General features: G+C 40.5%; 1 protein-coding gene across 3 annotated transcripts in view; it reads left to right on the top strand.

The window, feature by feature from the left end:
• The window catches only part of LOC126470098 (GATOR complex protein NPRL2), a 176,523-nt gene that overhangs the window by 87,366 nt on the left and 64,630 nt on the right, over window positions 1-24,527 (top strand). For all 3 annotated transcript variants that reach the window (XM_050097665.1, XM_050097667.1, XM_050097666.1), the window contains exons 4-7: window positions 396-525; window positions 7,600-7,736; window positions 20,756-20,853; window positions 23,963-24,093. In XM_050097665.1, coding sequence (XP_049953622.1) covers window positions 396-525; window positions 7,600-7,736; window positions 20,756-20,853; window positions 23,963-24,093 — 496 coding nt within the window. The remainder of the gene's footprint in view (window positions 1-395; window positions 526-7,599; window positions 7,737-20,755; window positions 20,854-23,962; window positions 24,094-24,527) is intronic.

The following is a 24,527-nucleotide window of genomic DNA, read 5'->3' as shown; positions in this document are numbered from 1 at the left end:
GAGAATAACATCCATAAGTGGTGGTATAGGGAGAGGTAAGTAATATTGGCGCTACATTCTCTTCACTGGCCACCATGCAGTAGTTTGAGGAAATCAAGCATATAACTGTGTTAAATTTCATTAATCCTCTTCATATTGTATATATTTTCTCTGTATTTAATCCTGTGCCGAAGGATAAGAAACTGTTTCCTTTTTATTCTGCATTATATGTTAGAGCCCCACTGTAATTAATGGTTAATGATCTTTGCTGATGAAAGGCGGTTGCCACCTCTTGATTGCCTTTAAAGCTATAAGCTGACTCCTAACATAGCTAAATGTTTATAGAAGAACCACACAGTTCTGTATTTAAATTTTTGAGCCTGCTTTGTTTAATTTGTATCCTTTTCTCTTATCAGTTGACAATGGAAGAAGAAGGATGTTTCCTGTCACAAGTTAGTTCAGAAACTACAAAGCATCATCAGCTTTTTAGTATACTTAAGCAGATTCTCAACAATTTAAATGCAACAGGGATGTCTACTGTGAGAGGTAAGGAGATCTGCTGTCTTCACTAGTTTCTGTATACAGTGTGACCAAAAAGTCATCCCATATTTATATTTCCTACAAAGTGCTATGGTACTGGCATCCACTGATGTTAGAACAGTTCTCCATCTCTGCAACCAACAGCAAGTCATTGTCAAATAGAGTGTAACACTTTTCTTAAAATGATTTTGTGCATTTTCTCTTGCTGCTCAAACCACAGCACTTTTATAGGATCAACCTTTACATATTCTGTCAGATGTTAAATTTGTGCATGATGACTTGACCACACTACTATTCTAAAATTCCACCTTCAGGAGAAAAAAGGAAACAAATGTGCACTTCGGATTGCATTTTTTGTTAATGTTCCAGTTCACAATAGGTGATGATGATGATTATGATTATGATTGAAAGAAAGAATTTTGTATTATTCTGTCTCAAAATTATAACCATTATCTCTCTCACTGTGTGTCTCTCTTTTCTTTCCAAAATCTAAAACAAGGTCTTCTAAGCATACATATTTTGATGCCTGTACCAATCAGCATCTTCACTATACTGTGGTGGTTACCTTTACTCTTTTTCACTATTCTCATTATGGATTTGCTCAAGCAGCATGTGCCTGATAGTACAGGACAATTTTAAAGCTGGGTCCTTTGTGCATACACAGTTTGATGCCAATTAGGAGTTTCACGTTGCTTGATTGTTGTGTTTACATCACAGACCACATAATAAAACATTATGAATCTCTGAGCTCTTCAGTCATTCTTCATCCAGCATTGCTCACTCCTTTATGGATAGTCAGGTACAGTAAATGACATTTATTTACTAAGCACTTAATTCATTAGAATTAAGCAGGAGAGAGGAAAAGATGAAAGAAAGACATACAAATCCTAAAATAACAGAATTTTAGCTAATTCATGGAAAAGAAAGAGGAACAGTTTATAATACTTAACTACACATTATGTTTTTATGCAAGTTATGACTTACTCAAATATGATATCAGAAAGAAACATTGATATATTGTTCTTGCAGGCTCTAAACTTGTTGCTGTGGAGTGTGATCAATTTGAGAATCTTCTTTAGATGTTTTTTGAAACACTGTGCTTACCATGAGTAAATAAATTTCATGCAAAATGCAGAGGCTATAAGCATTATGGAAATCCATTACAATTACACTATCTTATACTCCTGTTAAAGAACAAAAGAAGAGTGAAAACTCATTATTACTTTTGTTGTGAGATTAATCATCTCATTTTTGCCAAGTGAGCAGTGTGTGAGAAACTATAATTAGGTGGTTATTTCAAACAATTCAGTGGGTCTAGATATACAAAGCATGCAAGATTTCTGTTGTACGGATGGGTGGTATGAAGTATAGAGGTGAACAGACTTGTTCATCTTTGGGAACCATTTCAGTGGTAACCAGTCCTTTTTCGGTCCCATTCATTTTTACTTATTCACCATTCCTTTTTTCATCTAGTTGTATAATCCTGTATAGGTCTACAAAATTCAAAATGGAAGACTAGCAGTATTGTACGAATAACAAGAGTGCTCCTAGTGATCATAGGTAGGGGGGCCAGAAGGGGTGTAGCTCATATGAAATATACATCTACATAAATACTCCACAACCCACCTGATGGCATGTGACAGAGCGTATGTCTGGTACCACCAGTTGAACCCCCCAACCCCCCTTTCCCTGTTCCATTTGTAAGTGGCGCAGGGGAAGAATGACTGTCAGTAAGCCTCTGTATTAGCTCCAATTTCCCAAATTTTCTTGTGGTGATTATTTCTCGAGATGTATATGGGAGGAAGTAATTTTAGTTATACAGTGAGTGGCAAAATAGTTCTGGGCACACTTGCTACTAGCCAACATCCATTATATGTTCCGCCCTACTTTGAACTGATACATTCGTCTTTGTTACAAGACGTGACAGGAGATTGATTTTTAAAAATCAGTTTTTTCTAGGGGCAGATGGGTAAACTCATTCCACTCCCCTACCAGAGAAACCCATTGCAGATTCTGCACCAAAAAGTACTTAAGATTTTCTCAAACTGAGAAACCCATAAAGCAAGCAACTTGGGTATGTTAGGGCTCTGTTGTCTCCACATTAAGAAAAGTGTATTTTCTGGAGTTAACTGGTTATGAAAAAGAGATAAAATAATTTGAAATGGTTGCCATATGAAAACTCCGAATACATTAGTTTAATGTCTGTAGCAGAAGTCTGTCTTACATGCAGCAAAATTTTCTATTACACACAACAAAATAGCTGTGAAGTTTCAAATGCTTATTACTGCTCAAGCACAATTTTTCCTATGGAATGTTGTTCGAATAAATGAGTTGCCATGCTCCTTTTAAAAAAAATCCATAAAACATAGAGTGTAAGTTGATCCTTTGACAAGAAGTACTATACCCATAAAGAACAAAGCTTATTCACTACAGTGCAGGATTTTTTGACCTGTACTTACAGGCATGCTCAAGGATTCCTCCCTCCTATGGTATGACCATTTTGACATACACTTGTTGCACAAAGAAAACATGGAGGAGGATGACAAATATCTATTCAGTGGTGAGCAAGGGTTATTAAACTGAGTAGGCAGTATCCTGCTAAAGTTAGCCCTCTAAATGTCTGTCAAATATCAAGATGTGGTTGTTTGTTGTTGTGGTCTTCAGTCCTGAGACTGGTTTGATGCAGCTCTCCATGCTACTCTATCCTGTGCAAGCTTTTTCATCTCCCAGTACCTACTGCAACCTACATCCTTCTGAATCTGCTTAGTGTATTCATCTCTTGGCCTCCCTCTACGATTTTTACCCTCCACGCTGCCCTCCAATACTAAATTGGTGATCCCTTGATGCCTCAGAACATGTCCTACCAACCGATCCCTTCTTCTGGTCAAGTTGTGCCACAAACCTCTCTTCTCCCCAATCCTATTCAATACTTCCTCATTAGTTATGTGATCTACCCATCTAATCTTCAGCATTCTTCTGTAGCACCACATTTCGAAAGCTTCTATTCTCTTCTTGTCCAAACTATTTATCGTCCATGTTTCACTTCCATACATGGCTACACTCCATACGAATACTTTCAGAAATGACTTCCTGACACTTAAATCAATACTGGATGTTAACAAATTTCTCTTCTTCAGAAACGCTTTCCTTGCCATTGCCAGCCTACATTTTATATCCTCTCTACTTCGACCATCATCAGTTATTTTGCTCCCCAAATAGCAAAACTCCTTTACTACTTTAAGTGCCTCATTTCCTAATCTAATTCCCTCAGCATCACCCGACTTAATTAGACTACATTCCATTATCCTTGTTTTGCTTTTGTTGATGTTCATCTTATATCCTCCTTTCAAGACACTGTCCATTCCATTCAACTGCTCTTCCAAGTCCTTTGCTGTCTCTGACAGAATTACAATGTCATCGGCGAACCTCAAAGTTTTTATTTCTTCTCCATGAATTTTAATACCTGCTCCGAATTTTTCTTTTGTTTCCTTTACTGCTTGCTCAATATACAGATTGAACAACATCGGGGAGAGGCTACAACCCTGTCTTACTCCCTTCCCAACCACTGCTTCCCTTTCGTACCCCTCGACTCTTATAACTGCCATCTGGTTTCTGTACAAATTGTAAATAGCCTTTCGCTCCCTGTATTTTACCCCTGCCACCTTTAGAATTTGAAAGAGAGTATTCCAGTCAACATTGTCAAAAGCTTTCTCTAAGTCTACAAATGCTAGAAACGTAGGTTTGCCTTTCCTTAATCTTTCTTCTAAGATAAGTCGTAAGGTCAGTATTGCCTCACGTGTTCCAGTGTTTCTACGGAATCCAAACTGATCTTCCCCGAGGTTGGCTTCTACTAGTTTTTCCATTCGTCTGTAAAGAATTCGTGTTAGTATTTTGCAGCTGTGACTTATTAAGCTGATAGTTCGGTAATTTTCACATCTGTCAACACCTGCTTTCTTTGGGATTGGAATTATTATATTCTTCTTGAAGTCTGAGGGTATTTCGCCTGTTTCATACATCTTGCTCACCAGATGGTAGAGTTTTGTCAGGACTGGCTCTCCCACGGCCGTCAGTAGTTCCAATGGAATATTGTCTACTCCGGGGGCCTTGTTTCGACTCAGGTCTTTCAGTGCTCTGTCAAACTCTTCACGCAGTATCATATCTCCCATTTCATCTTCATCTACATCCTCTTCCATTTCCATAATATTGTCCTCAAGTACATCGCCCTTGTATAGACCCTCTATATACTCCTTCCACCTTTCTGCTTTCCCTTCTTTGCTTAGAACTGGGTTTCCATCCGAGCTCTTGATATTCATACAAGTCGTTCTCTTATCTCCAAAGGTCTCTTTAATTTTCCTGTAGGCGGTATCTATCTTACCCCTAGTGAGATAGGCCTCTACATCCTTACATTTGTCCTCTAGCCATCCCTGCTTAGCCATTTTGCACTTCCTGTCGATCTCATTTTTGAGACGTTTGTATTCCTTTTTGCCTGTTTCACTTACTGCATTTTTATATTTTCTCCTTTCGTCAATTAAATTCAATATTTCTTCTGTTACCCAAGGATTTCTACTAGCCCTCGTCTTTTTACCTACTTGATCCTCTGCTGCCTTCACTACTTCATCCCTCAAAGCTACCCATTCTTCTTCTACTGTATTTATTTCCCCCATTCCTGTCAATTGCTCCTTTATGCTCTCCCTGAATCTCTGTACAACCTCTGGTTCTTTTAGTTTATCCAGGTCCCATCTCCTTAAATTCCCACCTTTTTGCAGTTTCTTCAGTTTTAATCTACAGGTCATAACCAATAGATTGTGGTCAGAGTCCACATCTGCCCCTGGAAATGTCTTACAATTTAAAACCTGGTTCCTAAATCTCTGTCTTACCATTATATAATCTATCTGATACCTTTTAGTATCTCCAGGGTTCTTCCATGTATACAACCTTCTTTCATGATTCTTAAACCAAGTGTTAGTTATGATTATGTTGTGCTCTGTGCAAAATTCGACCAGGCGGCTTCCTCTTTCATTTCTGTCCCCCAATCCATATTCACCTACTATGTTTCCTTCTCTCCCTTTTCCTACACTAGAATTCCAGTCACCCATGACTATTAAATTTTCGTCTCCCTTCACAATCTGAATAATTTCTTTTATTTCATCATACATTTCTTCAATTTCTTCGTCATCTGCAGAGCTAGTTGGCATATAAACTTGTACTACTGTAGTAGGCGTGGGCTTCGTATCTATCTTGGCCACAATAATGCGTTCACTATGCTGTTTGTAGTAGCTTACCCGCATTCCTATTTTCCTATTCATTATTAAACCTACTCCTGCATTACCCCTATTTGATTTTGTGTTTATAACCCTGTAGTCACCTGACCAGAAGTCTTGTTCCTCCTGCCACCGAACTTCACTAATTCCCACTATATCTAACTTCAACCTATCTATTTCCCTTTTTAAATTTTCTAACCTACCTGCCCGATTAAGGGATCTGACATTCCACGCTCCGATCCGTAGAACGCCAGTTTTCTTTCTCCTGATAACGACATCCTCTTGAGTAGTCCCCGCCCGGAGATCCGAATGGGGGACTATTTTACCTCCGGAATATTTTACCCAAGAGGACGCCATCATCATGTAATCATACAGTAAAGCTGCATGCCCTCGGGAAAAATTACGGCTGTAGTTTCCCCTTGCTTTCAGCCGTTCGCAGTACCAGCACAGCAAGGCCGTTTTGGTTATTGTTACAAGGCCAGATCAGTCAATCATCCAGACTGTTGCCCTTGCAACTACTGAAAAGGCTGCTGCCCCTCTTCAGGAACCACACGTTTGTCTGGCCTCTCAACAGATACCCCTCCGTTGTGGTTGCACCTACGGTACGGTTATCTGTATCGCTGAGGCACGCAAGCCTCCCCACCAACGGCAAGGTCCATGGTTCATGGGGGGGCAAGATGTGGTGGTGATATGAAAAGCCTTCTCCCAGTACTACAAAATGTATCATTAAAATACTTGGTTGACACTACATGATGGTGTAATTTGGCCAAACTGATATGGAATGTGTTAGATTTTGGCTGCAGAAATTGCATGGAGAGGCCTTAATGTGCACAGAAACTGGATTTGAGATGTCCTCAAGGAGGCTCACATTGTAAAACTCTCCCATTGACTTTGCAACAAATTTATTTTCAACCATTTCACATGACTTTCAGCTCTGAGAAAACTCTCTGTGTATGCAAACTACAAAGTTTTATTATGAAACTTCCTGGCAGATTAAAACTGTGTGCCCAACCGAGACTCGAACTCGGGACCTTTGCCTTTCGCGGGCAAGTGCTCTACCATGTGAGCTACCGAAGCACGACTCACGCCCGGTACTCACAGCTTTACTTCTGCCAGTATCTCGTCTCCTACCTTCCAAACTTTACAGAAGCTCTCCTAGCTTTACTTCTGCCAGTATCTCGTCTCCTACCTTCCAAACTTTACAGAAGCTCTCCCAGGAGAGCTTCTGTAAAGTTTGGAAGGTAGGAGACGAGATACTGGCAGAAGTAAAGCTGTGAGTACCGGGCGTGAGTCGTGCTTCGGTAGCTCACATGGTAGAGCACTTGCCCGCGAAAGGCAAAGGTCCCGAGTTCGAGTCTCGGTTGGGCACACAGTTTTAATCTGCCAGGAAGTTTCATATCAGCGCACACTCCGCTGCAGAGTGAAAATCTCATTCTGGAAGTTGTATTATCTTTTGCATTCCTTCCTTGACAAGTCCACATTCATGATTGGCTTCAAGTAAAGACCATCTCCATTAAAGCCATTCCTTGTAAGACATTGAGGTTTTCAAGTCAACCTTCAAATCATAAGATTTTTTGTATGTAAATATGAATAATGTTAATATGGACTATTCTTGCACATTTCATAATCGCACCATATTTATTTTGTAAATTGCTTTATGCTTGGAAGTAGATCAGCTCTTTCATAATAGGATTTCTATGGTTCTTAATAAAGTCAATTAATGGTCATGTGTAATTTAGCTTCTTATGTAGTTTAATCGTACATATACTCATTTCTTGAGGTATGAGAATAAGGAAATGTCGGTCCTTGTGTTTTCCAGAGGGAGAAATGACGATGTTCCTCAAGGTTGTCAGAGCTGCTACTGATCCTCCACCAGTTATGGATCATCATGTACCAATTTTTACAACAGAGAAAGGTATTTTTCAAGAGGAACAGTGGGATTTGACAACTCAGCAGGTAACCATATATGCTTGTAACATTTGCGTATTTCAGAAATATTTTGCTGTTTGTAGATTCCATTGTGCAACAGCTGTATTTTATTTTCTCTGATGGAGTTCAGTGCTGACTATATGTGAATACTGGGACAGTTTCTATTTAACCCTTTGAGTCCCATTTTCACAAAATTAAACTTCATCATAGTAAGTAGCGATTATAAGATGAAACTGGCAAAAGGTAAACAATCCGTTGTTTTCAGGAGGTGGTTTCACTTTGGAACCACTGGGGCATAGAGTTTTCAACCATCCATAATTTCACGTGGTATATTTGAAAGCAGTTTAGCATTTTTCCTAGACAGACTCCCACATCTTGAAGCTTCCATGAACTCATAATGCCTGAAACAAATTATAGTCCTAAATAACAAACAAAAATGGGCCTAAAATTTAATAAATTTTGTATCACAACTACATACTGTCCTGTTGATTTCATTTTGGTAATACTTATAAGAGCAGTCATACAAACTCAAATTTACGTTACACTAACTTAGATATACTTATTACAAACCTGCCAACGTTTGTGGTTTATTTGTAAAATTTACAGAAATTGCAGCTGTTTACGGATGGACGGTGTCATTTTATGACTTTGTGGACAAAAATTTTAAACATTAATATTCTATAATTAGCCCACTTCCATACAATCGATTGTTTGCGTGGTTTGAAGGCAAGTCTACGATTGTCAATAACTCATTCTTTAATGTGATTGGTACTTTTAACCGTGTGATGTTTGTGTCATCATTTGAATTGAATTTAAAGTCAGGATTCTTCCTTGTGAATCTTACATGCCGACAGGCATTTTGTTCCGCTCTATCCACTTGTGGTTTAACCCATATACTTTGACCACGTATGGACTAATTACATTCATTCCATGTGTGTGTGTTATTTTTACCATGTGCATATTCTTTGTCCACAAGGTTGGCATCGTGTTCAGTTAATGGTTTAAGACTGTGTGCTTTGACATGTTTCATTGAAGTGTTTGACTGCCTTGAGTGTTTATGTTATAACTTTATGTGACATTTAGTGATCCAGGTTCCTTTCAGTGTTTCAGTACGTATTGAGGCATTTGTTCTTGGAAATTTTGATATGCTGTATTCCTATTGTAGGGTTCATGAATAAATCCAACAAGAAACAGTATTTCCAGACATTTAAAGAATCCTTTTCTATTGGTTTTCTGTGCATACTGAAATCAAGAAGGGCAGAAAAATTTTCCTTGTGCACAGTATGTGGGTGTAATAATAGTATTGCACATGGTGTAAGAAATGATTTAAGTAATCATATGAAGTGTGGTAAACACATAAGTTATGTTACATTGAAGGAAGATAACAAGAAAATCATCACCTTTTTTGCCAAGTCTGGAAATGTTGACAGTGACATAATTGGGGTCGAATGTCTGTTTACTTCCTTTTTGGTGGAGCACAATGTGCCCTTAAGTGTGGCTGATCATGCTGGTGCTTTATTTAAGATGATGTTTCCCACACCAGAATCTTGCAAAGAAATATAGATGTGCTCACACGAAAATGACATGCAATGTAAATAAAATGACAAAAAATGCATCATCTGTAGTTGTTAAATGCGTTCAGAATGAGCCATTTTCTTTGGCCACAAATGGAAAAAAATCATGTGAACACCATTTTGTATCCTGTTTTTGTTACATTCTGTGATATTTCGTGGAAAAAAGTAGTGAGCACTGTGCTATCCATACCAGCATTCGACGGGGACTCGACAGGGCGAAACATAGGTAACCTGATGTTATCACAGCTGAATTCTCATAGCATATCAATTGAAAACTGTGTGACTTTCTGCTCTGACAGTGCTTCTGTTATGATAAGACACAAAAATGGGGTTTGTGCAGTTCTGAAGGAAGTTCAACCAGATATTGCCATTGTAGTTTACATTATCCACCTGATTAATCTAGCAGCTGACAAATGTGCTAGAAGATTATCACTGAAAGTGGATGAGATCCTTGTTGATATTTTTTATATCTTACAGAAGAGTGTCAAAAGAAGAAGAAGAAGAAGAAGAAGAAGAAGAAGACCACCACCAGCAATTTCAGAACTTGTAAAATAAAGAGACAAAGAAAATTCTGAAGCATGTATGTACTAGGTGGCTATCTTTAGACAGATTTTTGGATAGACTACTGAACCAGTGGGATCTGCTTCCTTCTTTCTTCAAGGAGGAAGTAATATTATGTATCCAAAACATTTCCACAAGCTTGACATCTTTCAGAATATCTAGAGTTGAACAAAGTGGATCCAAAGAGTATCAGAAGAAGAGAACACATGCCCCTAAGAGAAAAGCATATTCTTCCAAATGTGACAAACCCATCCTAAAAAGTAAGACTTCTGCTACAACACACAAGGAAAAATTGTTTATGTTCCTGCCCTCTTACTTGAACAAGGCCTTTTGCACTTTTCTTCCTGTGACTATTCCTGTTTTTGATAAATTGAATAATGCCATTCAGACTTCTTCCCCACAAGTTCACATTTTATTATAACACCTAATGGATTTGCTAAAGCAGCTGTTCACCAAGTTTGTTGAGCCCAAAATTGTCAAAAACTGCCCATTGCTTGAAGTCGAGTACAACTTTATTCATGATGAAGAGTTAGTTATTGGCATTCAGACTTCGAACATAGTGAATGATCTCCAGGATACAGATGAAGCCCTTTCCTTTTCATCAGTGAGAAACTACTTTTGTACTGCCTGTGACTACATCATCAACAAGTTTCCACTCAAGAATGATGTGTTAAAGCATGCTCAAGTTGCTAGGTTAGACAAAAATTGAAGATGCACAGTTTTCTTCCATTCGTTTTTTCGTGGAAAAGTTTTGTTAGAACTTCAAGTTTAACACATATATTTAGGAAAGACACAACAACACATATAAGTCACAGAGTAAGTTGACCTGTGTACAAGTCGGCATTCGATTAAACACTGAGTCTCAGTCTAGCGGCCGCTGCTCGGCTGGCCGCTTAGGTGGTGCAGCTGCTGCATGGCTGGCAGACAGTGCCGCACGTAGAGGACGTGCGTAATTGCGCGGCGGCACTTTGAATAATTGGCGAGTCACAACACTTTTCCCCCCTTTGAAAATGTTGCACTGGTCGTGATGGAGGTGTCCTGGAGATGGCTAACATCCATAGGCGCTGTTTGACTCGCCGTAAAGTCTCGAGGAGGAGGCTTCCCGTACGAACGGAAGTGTCCCCGATGATAACGGGTCGAGATGACAGGAGACGTGGGCGATGTATCGACATCCGTTGGAGGAGGAGGCGAGGAGATGTACTCTGATAGAGGATGATCCTCCGGTTCCTGCATGGGCACGTCTCCTGGTGGCGTCCGGTCTGGTGCTGGCATCGCGATGACGGTGAGAGGGCTGCGTTGTGAGTATTGAGAGATGCCAAGATCCCGAGCATCAGGTAGAGCCAAAGGTGGTGTGGCGGCATTCAGAACAGGCGTTGCTGGCACCCGAGGCCGAAGCTGGTCCGAATGACGCACTGCAACACCCGTGTCCATCTGGATTTCATACAGGCGTCTGCCACGGTGTCGTAAAATGCGGCCCGGGCTCCATTTTGGCCACCTGCCATATCCCCGTACCCAGACGAGGTCGTCGTCGGTGAACCGGCCAAGTGAAGGCACCCGCGGCCGTGAGGTGGGAGGCCGCAGAAGATGAAGTAGCGTGCGGGGCTGTCGGCCATGTAAGAGCTCAGCCGGGCTGTGATCGCCCATGGGGGTGAAACGGTAAGACGCCAGGAACTGGAGAAGCGCATCATCAGCAGCAGAAGAAGTCAGAAGTTTCCGCATCTGAGCCTTAAATGTGCGGACCAGCCGTTCAGCCTCACCGTTGGATAGTGGATGGAACGGCGGGGCCGTGACATGCGTAACGCCGTGACGAGTACAAAAATCCGCAAAGTCGGAAGAGGCAAATTGCAGACCATTATCAGTAACAAGAGTAGAGGGGAGGCCTTCCAAAGAAAAAATGCGGGCAAGAGCACTGGTGGTTGCCGCGGTGGTAGGTGACGTGCAACGGACAATGAAAGGAAAGTTAGAGTAGGCGTCAATTACGAGGAGCCAATAAGTACCTAAAAAGGGTCCCGCAAAGTCAGCATGAATGCACTCCAAGGGCTTCTCAGGCGAAGGCCACTGTGACAAAGAAGACTTCGGGGCAGCGGCCTGTGACGCACAAGGGCCGCAGGCAGCGACCGTGTGTGCTATTTCAGAGTCGATGCCAGGCCAGTACACATGACGGCGCGCCAGAGATTTTGTGCGAGACACACCCCAGTGCCCCTGGTGAAGGAGGCGCAAGACCGAAGCACGCAAAGACGCAGGTACCACAACACGTGGTGAAGCATTGTCAGTGGAGAGGAGGATAACACCATCCCTAGCCGTGAGGCAGTAGCGCAAAGGGTAGTAGTTCCGCAACGGATCAGAAGTCTTAGCGGACGGGCGATCTGGCCAACCCTTCTGAATACAGCGTAAAAACCGGGAGAGGGTAGGGTCAGAACCCGTAGCAGCCGCCAGCCTGTCCCCAGTGATGGGGAACCCGTCCACAACCTGCTGCTCAGCAACATCCAGGTCGAAACACAAAAGTTCGTCCCTATCGAATGCCTGATCAGGACCCATGGGAAGGCGAGACAAAGCATCAGCATTCGCATGTTGATCCGTGGGCCGGAAATGAATCTCATAATTGAAACGGGACAAGTAAAGAGCCCAACGCTGGAGGCGGTGTGCAGCCTTGTCGGGAAGTGACGTTGATGGATGAAACAAGGAAACAAGTGGTTTGTGATCCGTAACAAGATGAAATTTTGAGCCATAGAGAAAAACGCCAAACTTATGAAGAGCATAAATGATGGCCAAAGCTTCTTTCTCAATTTGAGAATACTTTTGTTGGGCATCCGTGAGCGTTTTGGAGGCATAAGCGATGGGCTGTTCCGAACCGTCAGAAAAACGGTGCGCAAGGACTGCACCGACCCCATATTGAGAGGCGTCTGTGGCAAGAACAAGATGTTGGCCAGGTCGATAAGTGACCAGGCACGGGGCCTGTTTCAGCATAGTCTTTAATTTCCGGAAAGCCACGTCACATGACGCGGACCAGTGAAAAGGCACGTTTTTATGCAACAGGCGATGCAACGGCTGAGCCACCGACGCCGCAGACGGTAAAAACTTGTGATAGTATGCTATTTTCCCCAAGAAGGCCTGCAGTTCCTTAACAGATGTAGGGCGAGGAAGGGCATCGATCGCAGCGACAGCGTGTTGAAGCGGACGAATACCGTCCCGAGAGAGTTGAAACCCCAAGTACATGATAGATGCCTGAAAAAATTGTGATTTCTGAAGATTACACTTAAGACCGGCAGTCTGTAAGACATTAAAAAGTGTGCGGAGATTTTGAAGATGTACTTCAGTGGTGGAGCCAGTGACAACAATGTCATCCGTGTAATTGATACACCCAGGGACAGGGAGCAATAATTGTTCCAAGAATCGCTGAAAGAGAGCAGGGGCGCGAGCAACCCCGAATGGCAAGCGTTGGTATTGATAGAGGCCGAAAGACGTGTTAAGGACCAGAAACTGCCGGGAAGCAGCGTCGAGAGGAAGTTGGTGATAAGCTTCTGACAGGTCAATTTTAGAAAAATACTGTCCTCCAGCGAGTTTAGTGAACAGTTCTTCAGGACGGGGCATAGGGTAAGTGTCGATGAGGCATTGAGCATTTACAGTGGCTTTGAAATCGCCACAGAGACGAATATCACCTTTGGGCTTAGCAACGGCAACGACAGGAGAGGACCACTCACTGGAAGTGACAGGAAGCAAGACCCCTGACGCAGTGAGACGATCCAACTCCCGTTTTACCCGATCACGAACGGCCACAGGAATGGGCCGAGCCCGAAAAAACTTAGGCCGAGCAGTGGGTTTGAGCATGATATGAGCTTCAACGTCGGTCGCACGGCCTAACCCAGGAGAAAAAAGGGACTAAAATGTAGTCGACAAGGAATCCAATTGAGCATAAGGAATAGCGTCAGAGACAATATTGACAGAGTCATCTATGGAGAACCCAAAAACGCGAAAGGCATCGAAACCAAAAAGATTTTCTGCGTTGCTCTGGTCGACCACAAATGTGGCAACAGTGCGAACAACGGATTTGTAAGATACCTCAGCATTAAACTGTCCCAAGAGAGAAATCTTCTGTTTATTGTACATCCGTAATTGCCGAGTGACAGGGGACAGGAGTGGAGAACCCAGCTGAAGATACGGCTGAGAATTAATTATAGTGGCGGCAGAACCGGTATCCACTTGCATGCGAACATCTCGACCAAGGATTTGGACAGTGAGGAATAACTTCCCTGAAAGGGAAGAAGTGCAATTGACAGACAACACAGAATCAGAATCAGCGTCATGTTCATGAACATCATGTATGCGGTCAGGTTTACAAACGGAAGACACATGACCTTTCTTTTTGCAATTGTGACACACAGCCCAACGTTGGGGACAATCCTCGCGTGAATGTTTCGTAAAACACCGCGGACATGAAGGAAGTTGCCAGCGATTGTGCTGCAGTTTCGTAGTGGGTTGTTTACGGCTAGGCCGAGGCCGCGCGTGGGAGCGTACTGCGGCCACGTCGGCCGGCGGGGACGCACCGCACACGTCGTCAACAGCGCACAGAGGTTGTATTTCCCCGATGTCACCCCACACTTCTATTTGTGCCCCAGCGGCGCGAGAAATTTCAAAAGACTGCGCAATGGAGAGAACTTCATCTAGAGTCGGATTCGCCAACTGAAGGGCATGTTGCCGAACTTCTTTGTCGGGCGCCGACCGGATAATAGCATCCCGGACCATGGAATCGGCATAGGATTCTTTGTGAACGTCAGTAACAAATTGACACTTTCGACTGAGGCCGTGAAGTTCAGCAGCCCAAGCACGATAGGATTGATTCGGTTGTTTTTGACAACGATAAAAGGCAACACGAGAGGCTACCACATGCGTTTGCTTTTGAAAATAGACAGACAGAAGTGAGCACATTTCAGCAAAAGACAAAGACGCAGGATCCTTCAAAGGAGCCAATTGCGACAACAACCAATACATTTGAGGTGAAATCCAGGAAAGGAACAGAGACTTACGTGGTTGTTCGTCCGTGACATGAAATGCGAAGAAGTGCTGTCGAAGACGTTTTTCATAATCAGACCAGTCTTCCGCCATCTCATCGTAAGGTGGAAAAGGAGGTACAGCCAACGACGAGAAACGCCCCGCATTTGATGCCGCGACGAAATCGCGAATCACCGCTGTTAGAAGCGTTTGCTGATCGCGAATCGCCGCCGTTAGAAGCGTTTGCTGTTCAAAGAGATTTTGCAAGAGTTGCTCGACAGTAGCCATGGAACCCAGTGAGGCAACGGTGAAAAGGAGAAATCTCATCCTCGTCACCAATTGTTAGAACTTCAAGTTTAACACATATATTTAGGAACGACACAACAACACATATAAGTCACAGAGTAAGTTGACCTGTGTACAAGTCGGCATTCGATTAAACACTGAGTCTCAGTCTAGCGGCCGCTGCTCGGCTGGCCGCTTAGGTGGCGCAGCTGCTGCATGGCTGGCAGACAGCGCCGCACGTAGAGGACGTGCATAATTGCGCGGCGGCACTTTGAATAATCGGCGAGTCACAACAAGTTTCCTATCATGTTATGCAAGGAAGAGAATGAAACTACAGATGAGGTGGTGAATGAGCTTCAGATGCAGTCCATGGAGATGACACTTTGGCTGCAAATCAAGATGCTGTGAGTGATTCCGGCTGGGCACAAATATCAAGAATTAGTGGAGCCGATGGACTTCTTAAGTATAGCTGAATTTCTAGAGTAATGCTCTCCATTCTCATCATACTCCATAGCAATGCAGAATGTGAACATGTTTTCAGCCTTGTGAAGAAAAATAGAACAGAGTTCAGATCATCCATGTTCAGTGAGTCTCTGCTCCCTGTTATGACAAAACATTTTCTCAAGACTTTTTGCAGGAAGCTAAAAAGACCACAACTGTTAATTTAAAGACGAACTAGAATGTGATTTGCATTGTATATTATATTATTTCTTGCATGTGTTTCATTAAACAAGTTTTACTGTGTAAAGCCTTTGTCAGTTGTTGCATATCTGCTTAATTTATCGAGGAAGTCCTGTTATGTATGCTCCAAACAAGTATTCGCCACTCCTGCTGCTGTTTAACATGGATTTCTTCTTGTTTGTTATGTTCATCTACAAATCATTGGTCTATGATGTAACTGGGCATGATTTCATTGAGGTATCCTGTTTAAAGCATGAATTATTGTATTTTCTAGTCCAGAAGTATTTTTATTTTCGTCAAGCCAGGGTATGTCAAAAATCGTTAGATTTCTTTGTCACGTGTGAGTTTCACTGATAACCCTTTTCACAAGTTGGCTGGTATGTACTTATTTTCACTATCAATGCCCTCCTCAGTATGTATGTCAGAATCTCCTATTATCATGTATCTTTTTAAAACTGATGATGAGACCAGTCAATGATACTTCTGTTTCTATATGTGTGCTTGGACTGATTACCATATCTGCAAAAAAGAACTACTTCTGCTTGTTGTGTATTGGATGGAAGATCATTTACATTATCAGAAACAATAATGGACCTAAGGTTGAGCCTTGGGGAACCCATTTGTGATTTCTTCCCCCATCAGAATAACATCCCCAGACTATATTGGTTGAATTACTAAGTACGGCTTTCTGCAGTTTTTTGTTAGATATGACATTATCCATTGGTTGGCTATACCATCAATCCTATAAAATTTCAATTTATCAAAGAATACTGTGATTCACACAGTCAAATGTCTTACAAAGGACACAGAAAAAAAAAACCTGTGCCATTTTATTATTTAATGCTTGTAAAATCTGTCAAGTGAATGTTTAAGTAGCATTCTCAGTAGAGCAACCCTTCTAACACCTGAACTGTGATTAGCTAGTAATACTATTGGTGCTAAGGTGAGATTCTATTCTAGAATACGAGATGCGACAATAAAGTAATGAGACTGATGTGAAAAAAAAATGTTGCTTACCATTTTAGTCAAGTTTAGTGTTGTCTCTTTCAAAGTAGTTCCCTTCTGATTGCACACACTTTTTCCAGTGCTTCTGCCATTGATGGTAACATATCTGGAACTCAACTTCTGTAATATCCTCCAAGACCCTCGTCACAGCTTTTTGGACATCTTGTGTTGTTTGAAAATGGTGTCCCTTGACCGCCGTTTTGACTCTTGTAAATAGAAAAGTCACAATGAGCGATATCTGGTGAATAAGGTGGCTATTGTAGTACTGAAATTTGTTTTGAGGTTAAAAATTGCTGTACTGACAGAGCAGTATTGGATGGTGCATTGTAGTGATTCAGAATCATACCAAGATCTTTAGTTATTATTAGACGAACCGTTTCTCGATTGATGTTCAGTTCTTCTGCAATCATTTTCACGGATAATCTTGAGTCAGATCCTACTAGTCCATGCACCCTGGCCAAGTTGACATCCATCCGTGAGGTTGATGCTCATCCACTGCGGTCTTCATCTTCAACATTCGTCTACCTTCACTAAACATTTTATGCCAATGAAAAACTTGAGCTCTTGACATAATCTTCTCTCCAAAAGACTTCTGAAGCTTACTGTAAGTTGTCGTCGCGTTTTCACCCAATTTAACGCAAAAAGAAATGGCATACCGTTGCGCAGTATTATGCGGTTCCATTTCCGTGACGAGAGACACAAACAGATGTTAACTTATTACAGCACAACTCACAACTGAGCAGTTGCATCAGTGTGCCGCTTGGACTAGAAGCAGCTTATAGACCAAGGTCAAAGATATTGTGCCTACGCAAGCCTGCAGGGTTGCCACATCTTGCAAAGAGAATCAGTCTCATTACTTTATTGTCGCACCTCGTACATCACCTTCTCAAAATTTTGGAAAATGTCAGCAGTGAAACAGGTCAGTAGTTATTGACAGCTCTCTTATCACCATTCTTAAAGAGGTGTTTAACAATTGCATATTTCAGTCTCTCTGGAAAAATGCCTTGAGTTAGTAATGCATTAAATATTTGAAATAAGACTGGGCTTATTATGTGCAAACAAATCTTTAGTTCTCTGTTGGAAACACCATCAAAACCAAGTGACCTTTTATTTTTGAGAGATTGTGTAATTTTTCTTAATTTCAGAAGAAGTTGCTGATACATTCATATGGTTGAACTGTATGGGAGTTGCTTTTTCAGTATAGTGCTGTGATTTGTATCTTGAACTGTTTGCCCCTTTCTACTATATTTAAGAAATGGTTATTAAAATGGATTTGCTGGCTGTGACCTATCATTTATAGCCCTTCCATTCAAGTAATATGGATTGTTCTGTGGCTGAATGTCCTGTTTGTTGGTGCACTACATTCCATATAGCCATAAGTCTATTGTGAGAATTTCTGATTCCTCACATTATGTGCATGTTCCTTGACTTTTTAATAACCTCTCTTAGTAATTTTGAGTAGTTTTCATAGTGTGCACTTATTGCAGGGTCTCTGCTTGCTCTTTGCAAAAGATACATTTCCCTTTTCCTTTAACAATATACTTCAATCCCTGAAGTCACCCATGGTTGCTTATATGGCTGTTTAATGTTCTTTATGATCAGCTTACATGGAAAGCTATTTTCAAGTAATGATATGATTGTATCATGAAATAGATTAATTTTATATTATCATTTAGTTCATTATAAATTTCATCCCAGGTTATCTCGTGTAAACCAAAACATTTGTGTTGGAGTCATTAATTACTCTAACAGATTTTCAACGTGGAGTATCAATACTGTAAGGCACTATCTTATTTATTGTAAATAATTGTGCATCATAGCCAGAGAGCAGTTGTTACTTGATAAAAAGCTATTTTCTTGCTTGACGTTCACCAAAGGATACATCAATTAATGTCCTACTACCCATGTTGGAAAGTTAATTACTGAAATCCAATTGTAGGAGCCAAATAAGGTTTCAGGTCATTTTTCCTATCAGAATCCTTTAGGAAATCTACATTGAAGCCACCACAGACTATTAACTGCTTGCTGCTCTATGACAGACTTTGGTTACAAAACTGGCTACTCTCAGTTTGAACATTTTAACAATTGCACTTGCAGTACAAAACTAAGTTGCTGAATGATGCTGTAAACTATGTTTTGTGGCAAGCAATTCATGCAGTCATATTATGTTGAAATGGACTTATCTTGTGATGCTGGCTGATGTCATTTGTTTCCTGCAGTGTGAAGTAAGCCGTTAATTATTGAAATCACTCAGAGAATTGTAATTCCTACACAAGTTTTGGCACCAGAATATTGCAGACACACAACACCATGACTGGAATATAACATTGATGTATTTCTCTTCAAGCGAACGTACATCACGGAATATACAATGTAGATCAATTCATAGTCAATAAATATCATCAAAGTGCATATAATTACAAATATAAACCTGCAAGAGAGTGTTGGTGTGTTGGGATTGCTCTTCAGGCAAGTCTGGCAAGGATGGGAGGCTCTTTGTGCAACCCCAAAATTTAAATTATCACACATTGTCAAAAAATTGTATTTTTTCTCCATGATTCCCCCAATTAATAAAATACACACATTCATACTTTGCAAGGAAATCAATCATTTCCATGTACAGATTCACAGAGGCACTTTCAGAATGCCAAATGGTCTTGAAAATAGTTCAGAAACAGATTTAAGATTGGCAGTATTCTCAAAATGCTTAGAAAACTACCCTTGTAATTCTTTCAAGGCCACAGTGAATTTTTCAAACCTCATATTTTCTTTAATGCCAGTGAGCTTAGGGAAATTATGTGTTTTCTGTCAGAATTTGTCCCTTCTACAATGAGATTTTCATTTTAAATGCATCTCCATCAAGTCAGAAATAAATTGTTTCCCACCTTGCAGTGTCTTTCTGTGGGCAAAGTGTAGTCAAATCCGCTTAAAATGAGAGGTTTTTAATCGATTCTAGATGTTCTAAGTTTTGTTCCTGCACTCCTTTTTTCTTCATAAATTCAACACTAGTGGGTTTTAAGTCAAAAAGTGGTTCCAGGCATGTTTCTTGGCTTAACCAACATCTTCTACAGAAATATATAAAGTCTCCATACTCTTTGTTTCAATTCCATCGAAAAGTGTTGCAGCTGACAGTGGAATAATCATATTACTTCAGAAAATTTACTGGTCATGCCACTAATTTCTTCACATGCTTCATGCCAACAAATTTAGCACAAAGTGCTTCTTGATGCACAGTACAATGAATCACATTTCTTGATTGTTGTGATTTTTTGGTCTTCTTAATCTTTAAATTCTTTATGTAGGATGTTGTAATGTTTCATAGCAAATTTGCAGTACGTGTTGGTTGTGCAACTGAATATTAGATGTTGAGAATTCTCAACCTTCTCTTCTCTCATTCCCTTCATTTTTAAAGGCTTGTGATGATAGATCACCAGACTGCCTCTGTTTGTGCAAACAGCTGCTGGATCTGTGTACTTCCTTTATATACCATGAACAAATAGCGAAGGGTAAGCAGTGCTGACAACATGATTTGCCAAACTGAAGAGAGTCGTTCCAACCAAAAAATATCACACAGCAATACTATGAAATGTCATGCTGTAGCTAATATTCCCAAGGAGGATTGAGCAAAGCTGAGACAGCCCCAGCCTCAACCTGCATATTGGGCTTACAAGAAGTTTAGCATGCTGTGGCTGGCTCTTCCGTAAATACTACTTCTTCTTCTTCTTCTTCTTCTTCTTCTTCTTCTCTGACCATAATGCAGAAGAAATTCATTAAAAAAAATCATATAAGTATAATAAACTCCTATATGAACAGTGAACAGTAATTCTGAGATAAATGCCAGAGACCTTTCCTTCCCTTATCATCTGTTGCCAAACATAAACTCACTATTCAGTTTCATATTAGTTTTAAAATAAAATTTAATACAAATTTTTCTTTTACTTCATTTTTCAGCTGCTGCCTCATGTTGATGGCTTCAAGCATATTGCACAAATAGCTGTTGATGCAGATGTTGAGAACAGTCTTGTTAAAGCCTGCATACAAAACCTCCTGTAAGTATAATAGGTACAGATGACTTACTGAACACTTCTTGCCAGTATTTATAAGTAGTGCATACTTAAAATTGAAATATTACATGAAAAGTTTGAAACAAACTGCGGAAACCAATTTTTATGTTTTCTGAACATTTTGTGCTGTTTAAGTAATAAGACAGCAACTTTCTTTTTAAGTAGTAATCAATCTTCTGACTGGTTTGGTATGCTCCCTTTTGTCTCATCTTACCCCTTGCTAACCTTTTCATTACTGAATATCTACTACTCTCTATATCCTCAATAAACTCTTTTCAGTGTCTTTGTCCATCCTATTGATTGTTCTTCCTTTAATGCTCCTTCCACTGACAAGCGGACTAGTCACAGATGCTGTAACATATGCCCCCAACCATTGCGTCCTGTTCCGTGCTAAGGTATTTCAATAAAATTCTTTCCTTAAGTACTCTTTGTAGGGCCTAACCCTTCCATACTTTGTGTGTACCCCCTTTTTTTTTAATGCTGTCTGGTTCTTATTCTGTGTTTTCCCGATGGCACTCAATGCAGTATATTTCATTTTTAAAGAAAGCTTTCTCCTCCTGGTCTCCAGTGACATGATCATCTCCTTTGCTTCTCATGGCAATTTGTTTTATATCAAGTTTCTTTAGTTTCTGCTGTTTTATATTACTTAATTTTGATGTTTGGGTTGATATTATTCACCTGTATATTTTTTTTTAGTATCATATTCCTGTTGTGTACTGTTTACTCAGATATTATGGAAAGTAGGTTTCCCATTCAATTAAACAGTTTATCTAAGTATTCCTTACCTTGGAGTTTAGGTAACCACGCCCCACATAGTTGAGGCTCTGGGTGATCAGCAGGCATGTAAATGAGATTGTCTGAATACTTAATGATAATTGCAGTTTACTTCCTTGAAGAGAAGAGGGGAACAGAAATACACATACACACACTTGCACAGTGATGTTATCCTAGGATCCAGCCCAATTGAGGTGAGGGGTGTATCAGGTGGAGCGAATGAGAAGGGAGGGTGTGTCTGGTGGAGTGAATGAGGGGAACAAGGGGGAGGAGGAGAGGCAGCAGGGGGATGGGATAGGAATGTGACAATGTTGAGCCCACCCTGGTGTAGGCAGAGGACAGCACATGGTGGTATGGGGGAGTGGGTTTGGTGAATTGTGTGTGGCAAAGTAGAAGTGTGGACCATGTAGATTAATGGGGTGAAGTGGTAGTCATGGGACAGGGGCTCTTGGAGCTTGAGATCGGGAGGGCTGTATAATTGAACAATGTATTGTAAGGACAGTTACCATCTAAGAAATGCAGAGAAGCTGGTGATGAGGAGCAGGAAGATTCAGATGACATGGATTGTTAGGCTGTCATTGCACTAGAGCATGGGGGGGGGGGGGGGGAGGCTTTTATATGGGCATGACCACCGCATTGTGGTCCAGGCCAAAGTGAGCCATCCAGTACCACAGCATGCCAGTAAGCACACGCTCTAATGCAATGACTGCTTAATGATTGATGTCATCTGAATCTTCCTACTCCCTAACACCACCTTCTCTGAATTTGAGAGAGAGAGAGAGAGAGAGAGAGAGAGAGAGAGAGAGAGAGAGAGTGGAGGAGGGGGGGGGGGGCGGGTTTAGCATGTAGCTCAGATTTTTTATGGTACCGGTTTTGTTCTTATATCTTTGCTAAATTGGTTACTATAAATCTATTGATAGTACCCCAGTCTCTTTTGAAACCTATCTTCAATCTTTGTTACACACACACACACACACACACACACACACACACACACACAGAGTTACCTTATTTATGTACAAAATCAGCTATAGTTTGAATTTTTGTTGGACATGATTAAATACTAAATGTCAGACTGCAGTTCGTATTGAAGTTTGTGAAGGGGCAGCAGTAGTTGACAAGACAGTGAAACAGTTGTAGCCTATACCTGATGTTATTGAAGAGGTACATTTAGAAATGGAATGAACATTCAGTAAGAAGAAATCAGAACATCAAGACTTAGCACTGACATGGCGATTCTGTTATAAATGTATATGAACTTGGAAGAGGTGGTATAATATAAGATGAAAACCAAGAAAAGTGAAAGAACTGTAATGGAATGTCTTTTAATTAAATTGGTAGGTGTGGAGGGAATTAGTTTAGGAAATGAAACATTAAAAGTAGGCAACAGTTGCAGTTGGACTGCAAAATAACTGATGATGGTCAAAGTAGATGAATACGGACATGCAACAAAAAGCAATGCATTTCTGAAAGAGAAATTGGTTAACAATGAATATAAATTTAAGTGTTAGGATATCTTTTCTGAAGATATTTGTCTGAGGTCGAACCTTGTATGAAACTGAAATGTGGGTGATAGACAGTTCAAACAAAAAGAGGATAAAAGCTTTTGAAGTGTGGGGCTACAGTAAAATGTTGAAAATTAGATTGGTAGGTCAGATAATTGATGAGGAGGTACTGAATTGGGAAGGAAAGAAATTTGTGGCACAACTTAAATGGAAGAAGGAATTGATTCACAGGATTGACCCTGAAGCATCAAGGAATGACAGTTTTCTTAATGGAAAGAAATATACAGGTAAACATTTTATAGGGAGACCAAGACTTGACAGTGGTTCAAAGGGATGTGAGTTGCAATAGTGATGCAGAGATGAAAAGTTTTGGACAGAATTGGCTAGTGTCGAGAGCTGCACCAAACGAGCCTTCAGACTGAAATCACAATAACATGTATTTGTATCAGTATGTCGGTAATGACAGATGGAGAAAATCTCAAACTTCATGCTATATTCGTTCTAATTATGTGGTAAATAATCATTCAGTATTAAATTTCAGCTCGAGCTTTAAATTACACTTTTTAATGAATAACCATTTTGGAACTCTTGTTTCAGCATTAGATCAAGAATGACGTAGTAGTCCATCAAACTTTTGGCTACAATTTAGTAAGGTACTTTATATTATGAAGAGGTTTTTATGAAGATGTCAGGAAATCACAATAAATATAGAGGTCTGCAGAAGACTGAAGTTTAATTGATATAACTAAATTGGTTGTAGATGCTTCATATTGTGTCCCTTACATTGTACTCCATTGTGTGCTTTTTATTCACAGATATTACAAAGCTGTAAGCCTGCTGCCCATATTCTTGTACAGTAATGTTTATACACCAACACCAAAGGTGCGCTTGTTGGCAACAGACGCAGCATTGCAAGAAGAGTGCATTAAATGTGTTTCTATATCAGGTAAGACTATTGTATTACAACTTTTTATTGTAAGCTGTGTTAATCTTTGCCTGTTAAATTTTTCAAAAACTTTTCTGTTATGCAGTTGGAACCTCTGAAACAGTAAACTTTCATAAGGAAAGTCAGTTTACAGGAAAATCTTTCCTGGAGAAAATAAAGATTGTCAAGATAACATCACTTGTTCCTTTTCATTTCAACTTCCTTAATTGAGTTGTATTGTATACTGCATATTTTACATTAATTGTTTCAGAAAAGATTAACTGATGTTTGTGCCTACTGTGGCTTCTCTGTTTAATGTTGCCTGTTGAGAGTAGCAGCATTTACTTCCAGGCCAACAAAAAATGGCTCTGAGCACTATGCGACTTAACTTCTGAGGTCATCAGTCGCCTAGAACTTAGAACTAATTAAACCTAACTAACCTAAGGACATCACAC

Source organism: Schistocerca serialis, chromosome 3, assembly GCF_023864345.2.
Source record: "Schistocerca serialis cubense isolate TAMUIC-IGC-003099 chromosome 3, iqSchSeri2.2, whole genome shotgun sequence".
Classification (NCBI taxonomy): domain Eukaryota; kingdom Metazoa; phylum Arthropoda; class Insecta; order Orthoptera; family Acrididae; genus Schistocerca; species Schistocerca serialis.
This window is presented reverse-complemented; position numbering and strand designations above follow the sequence as displayed.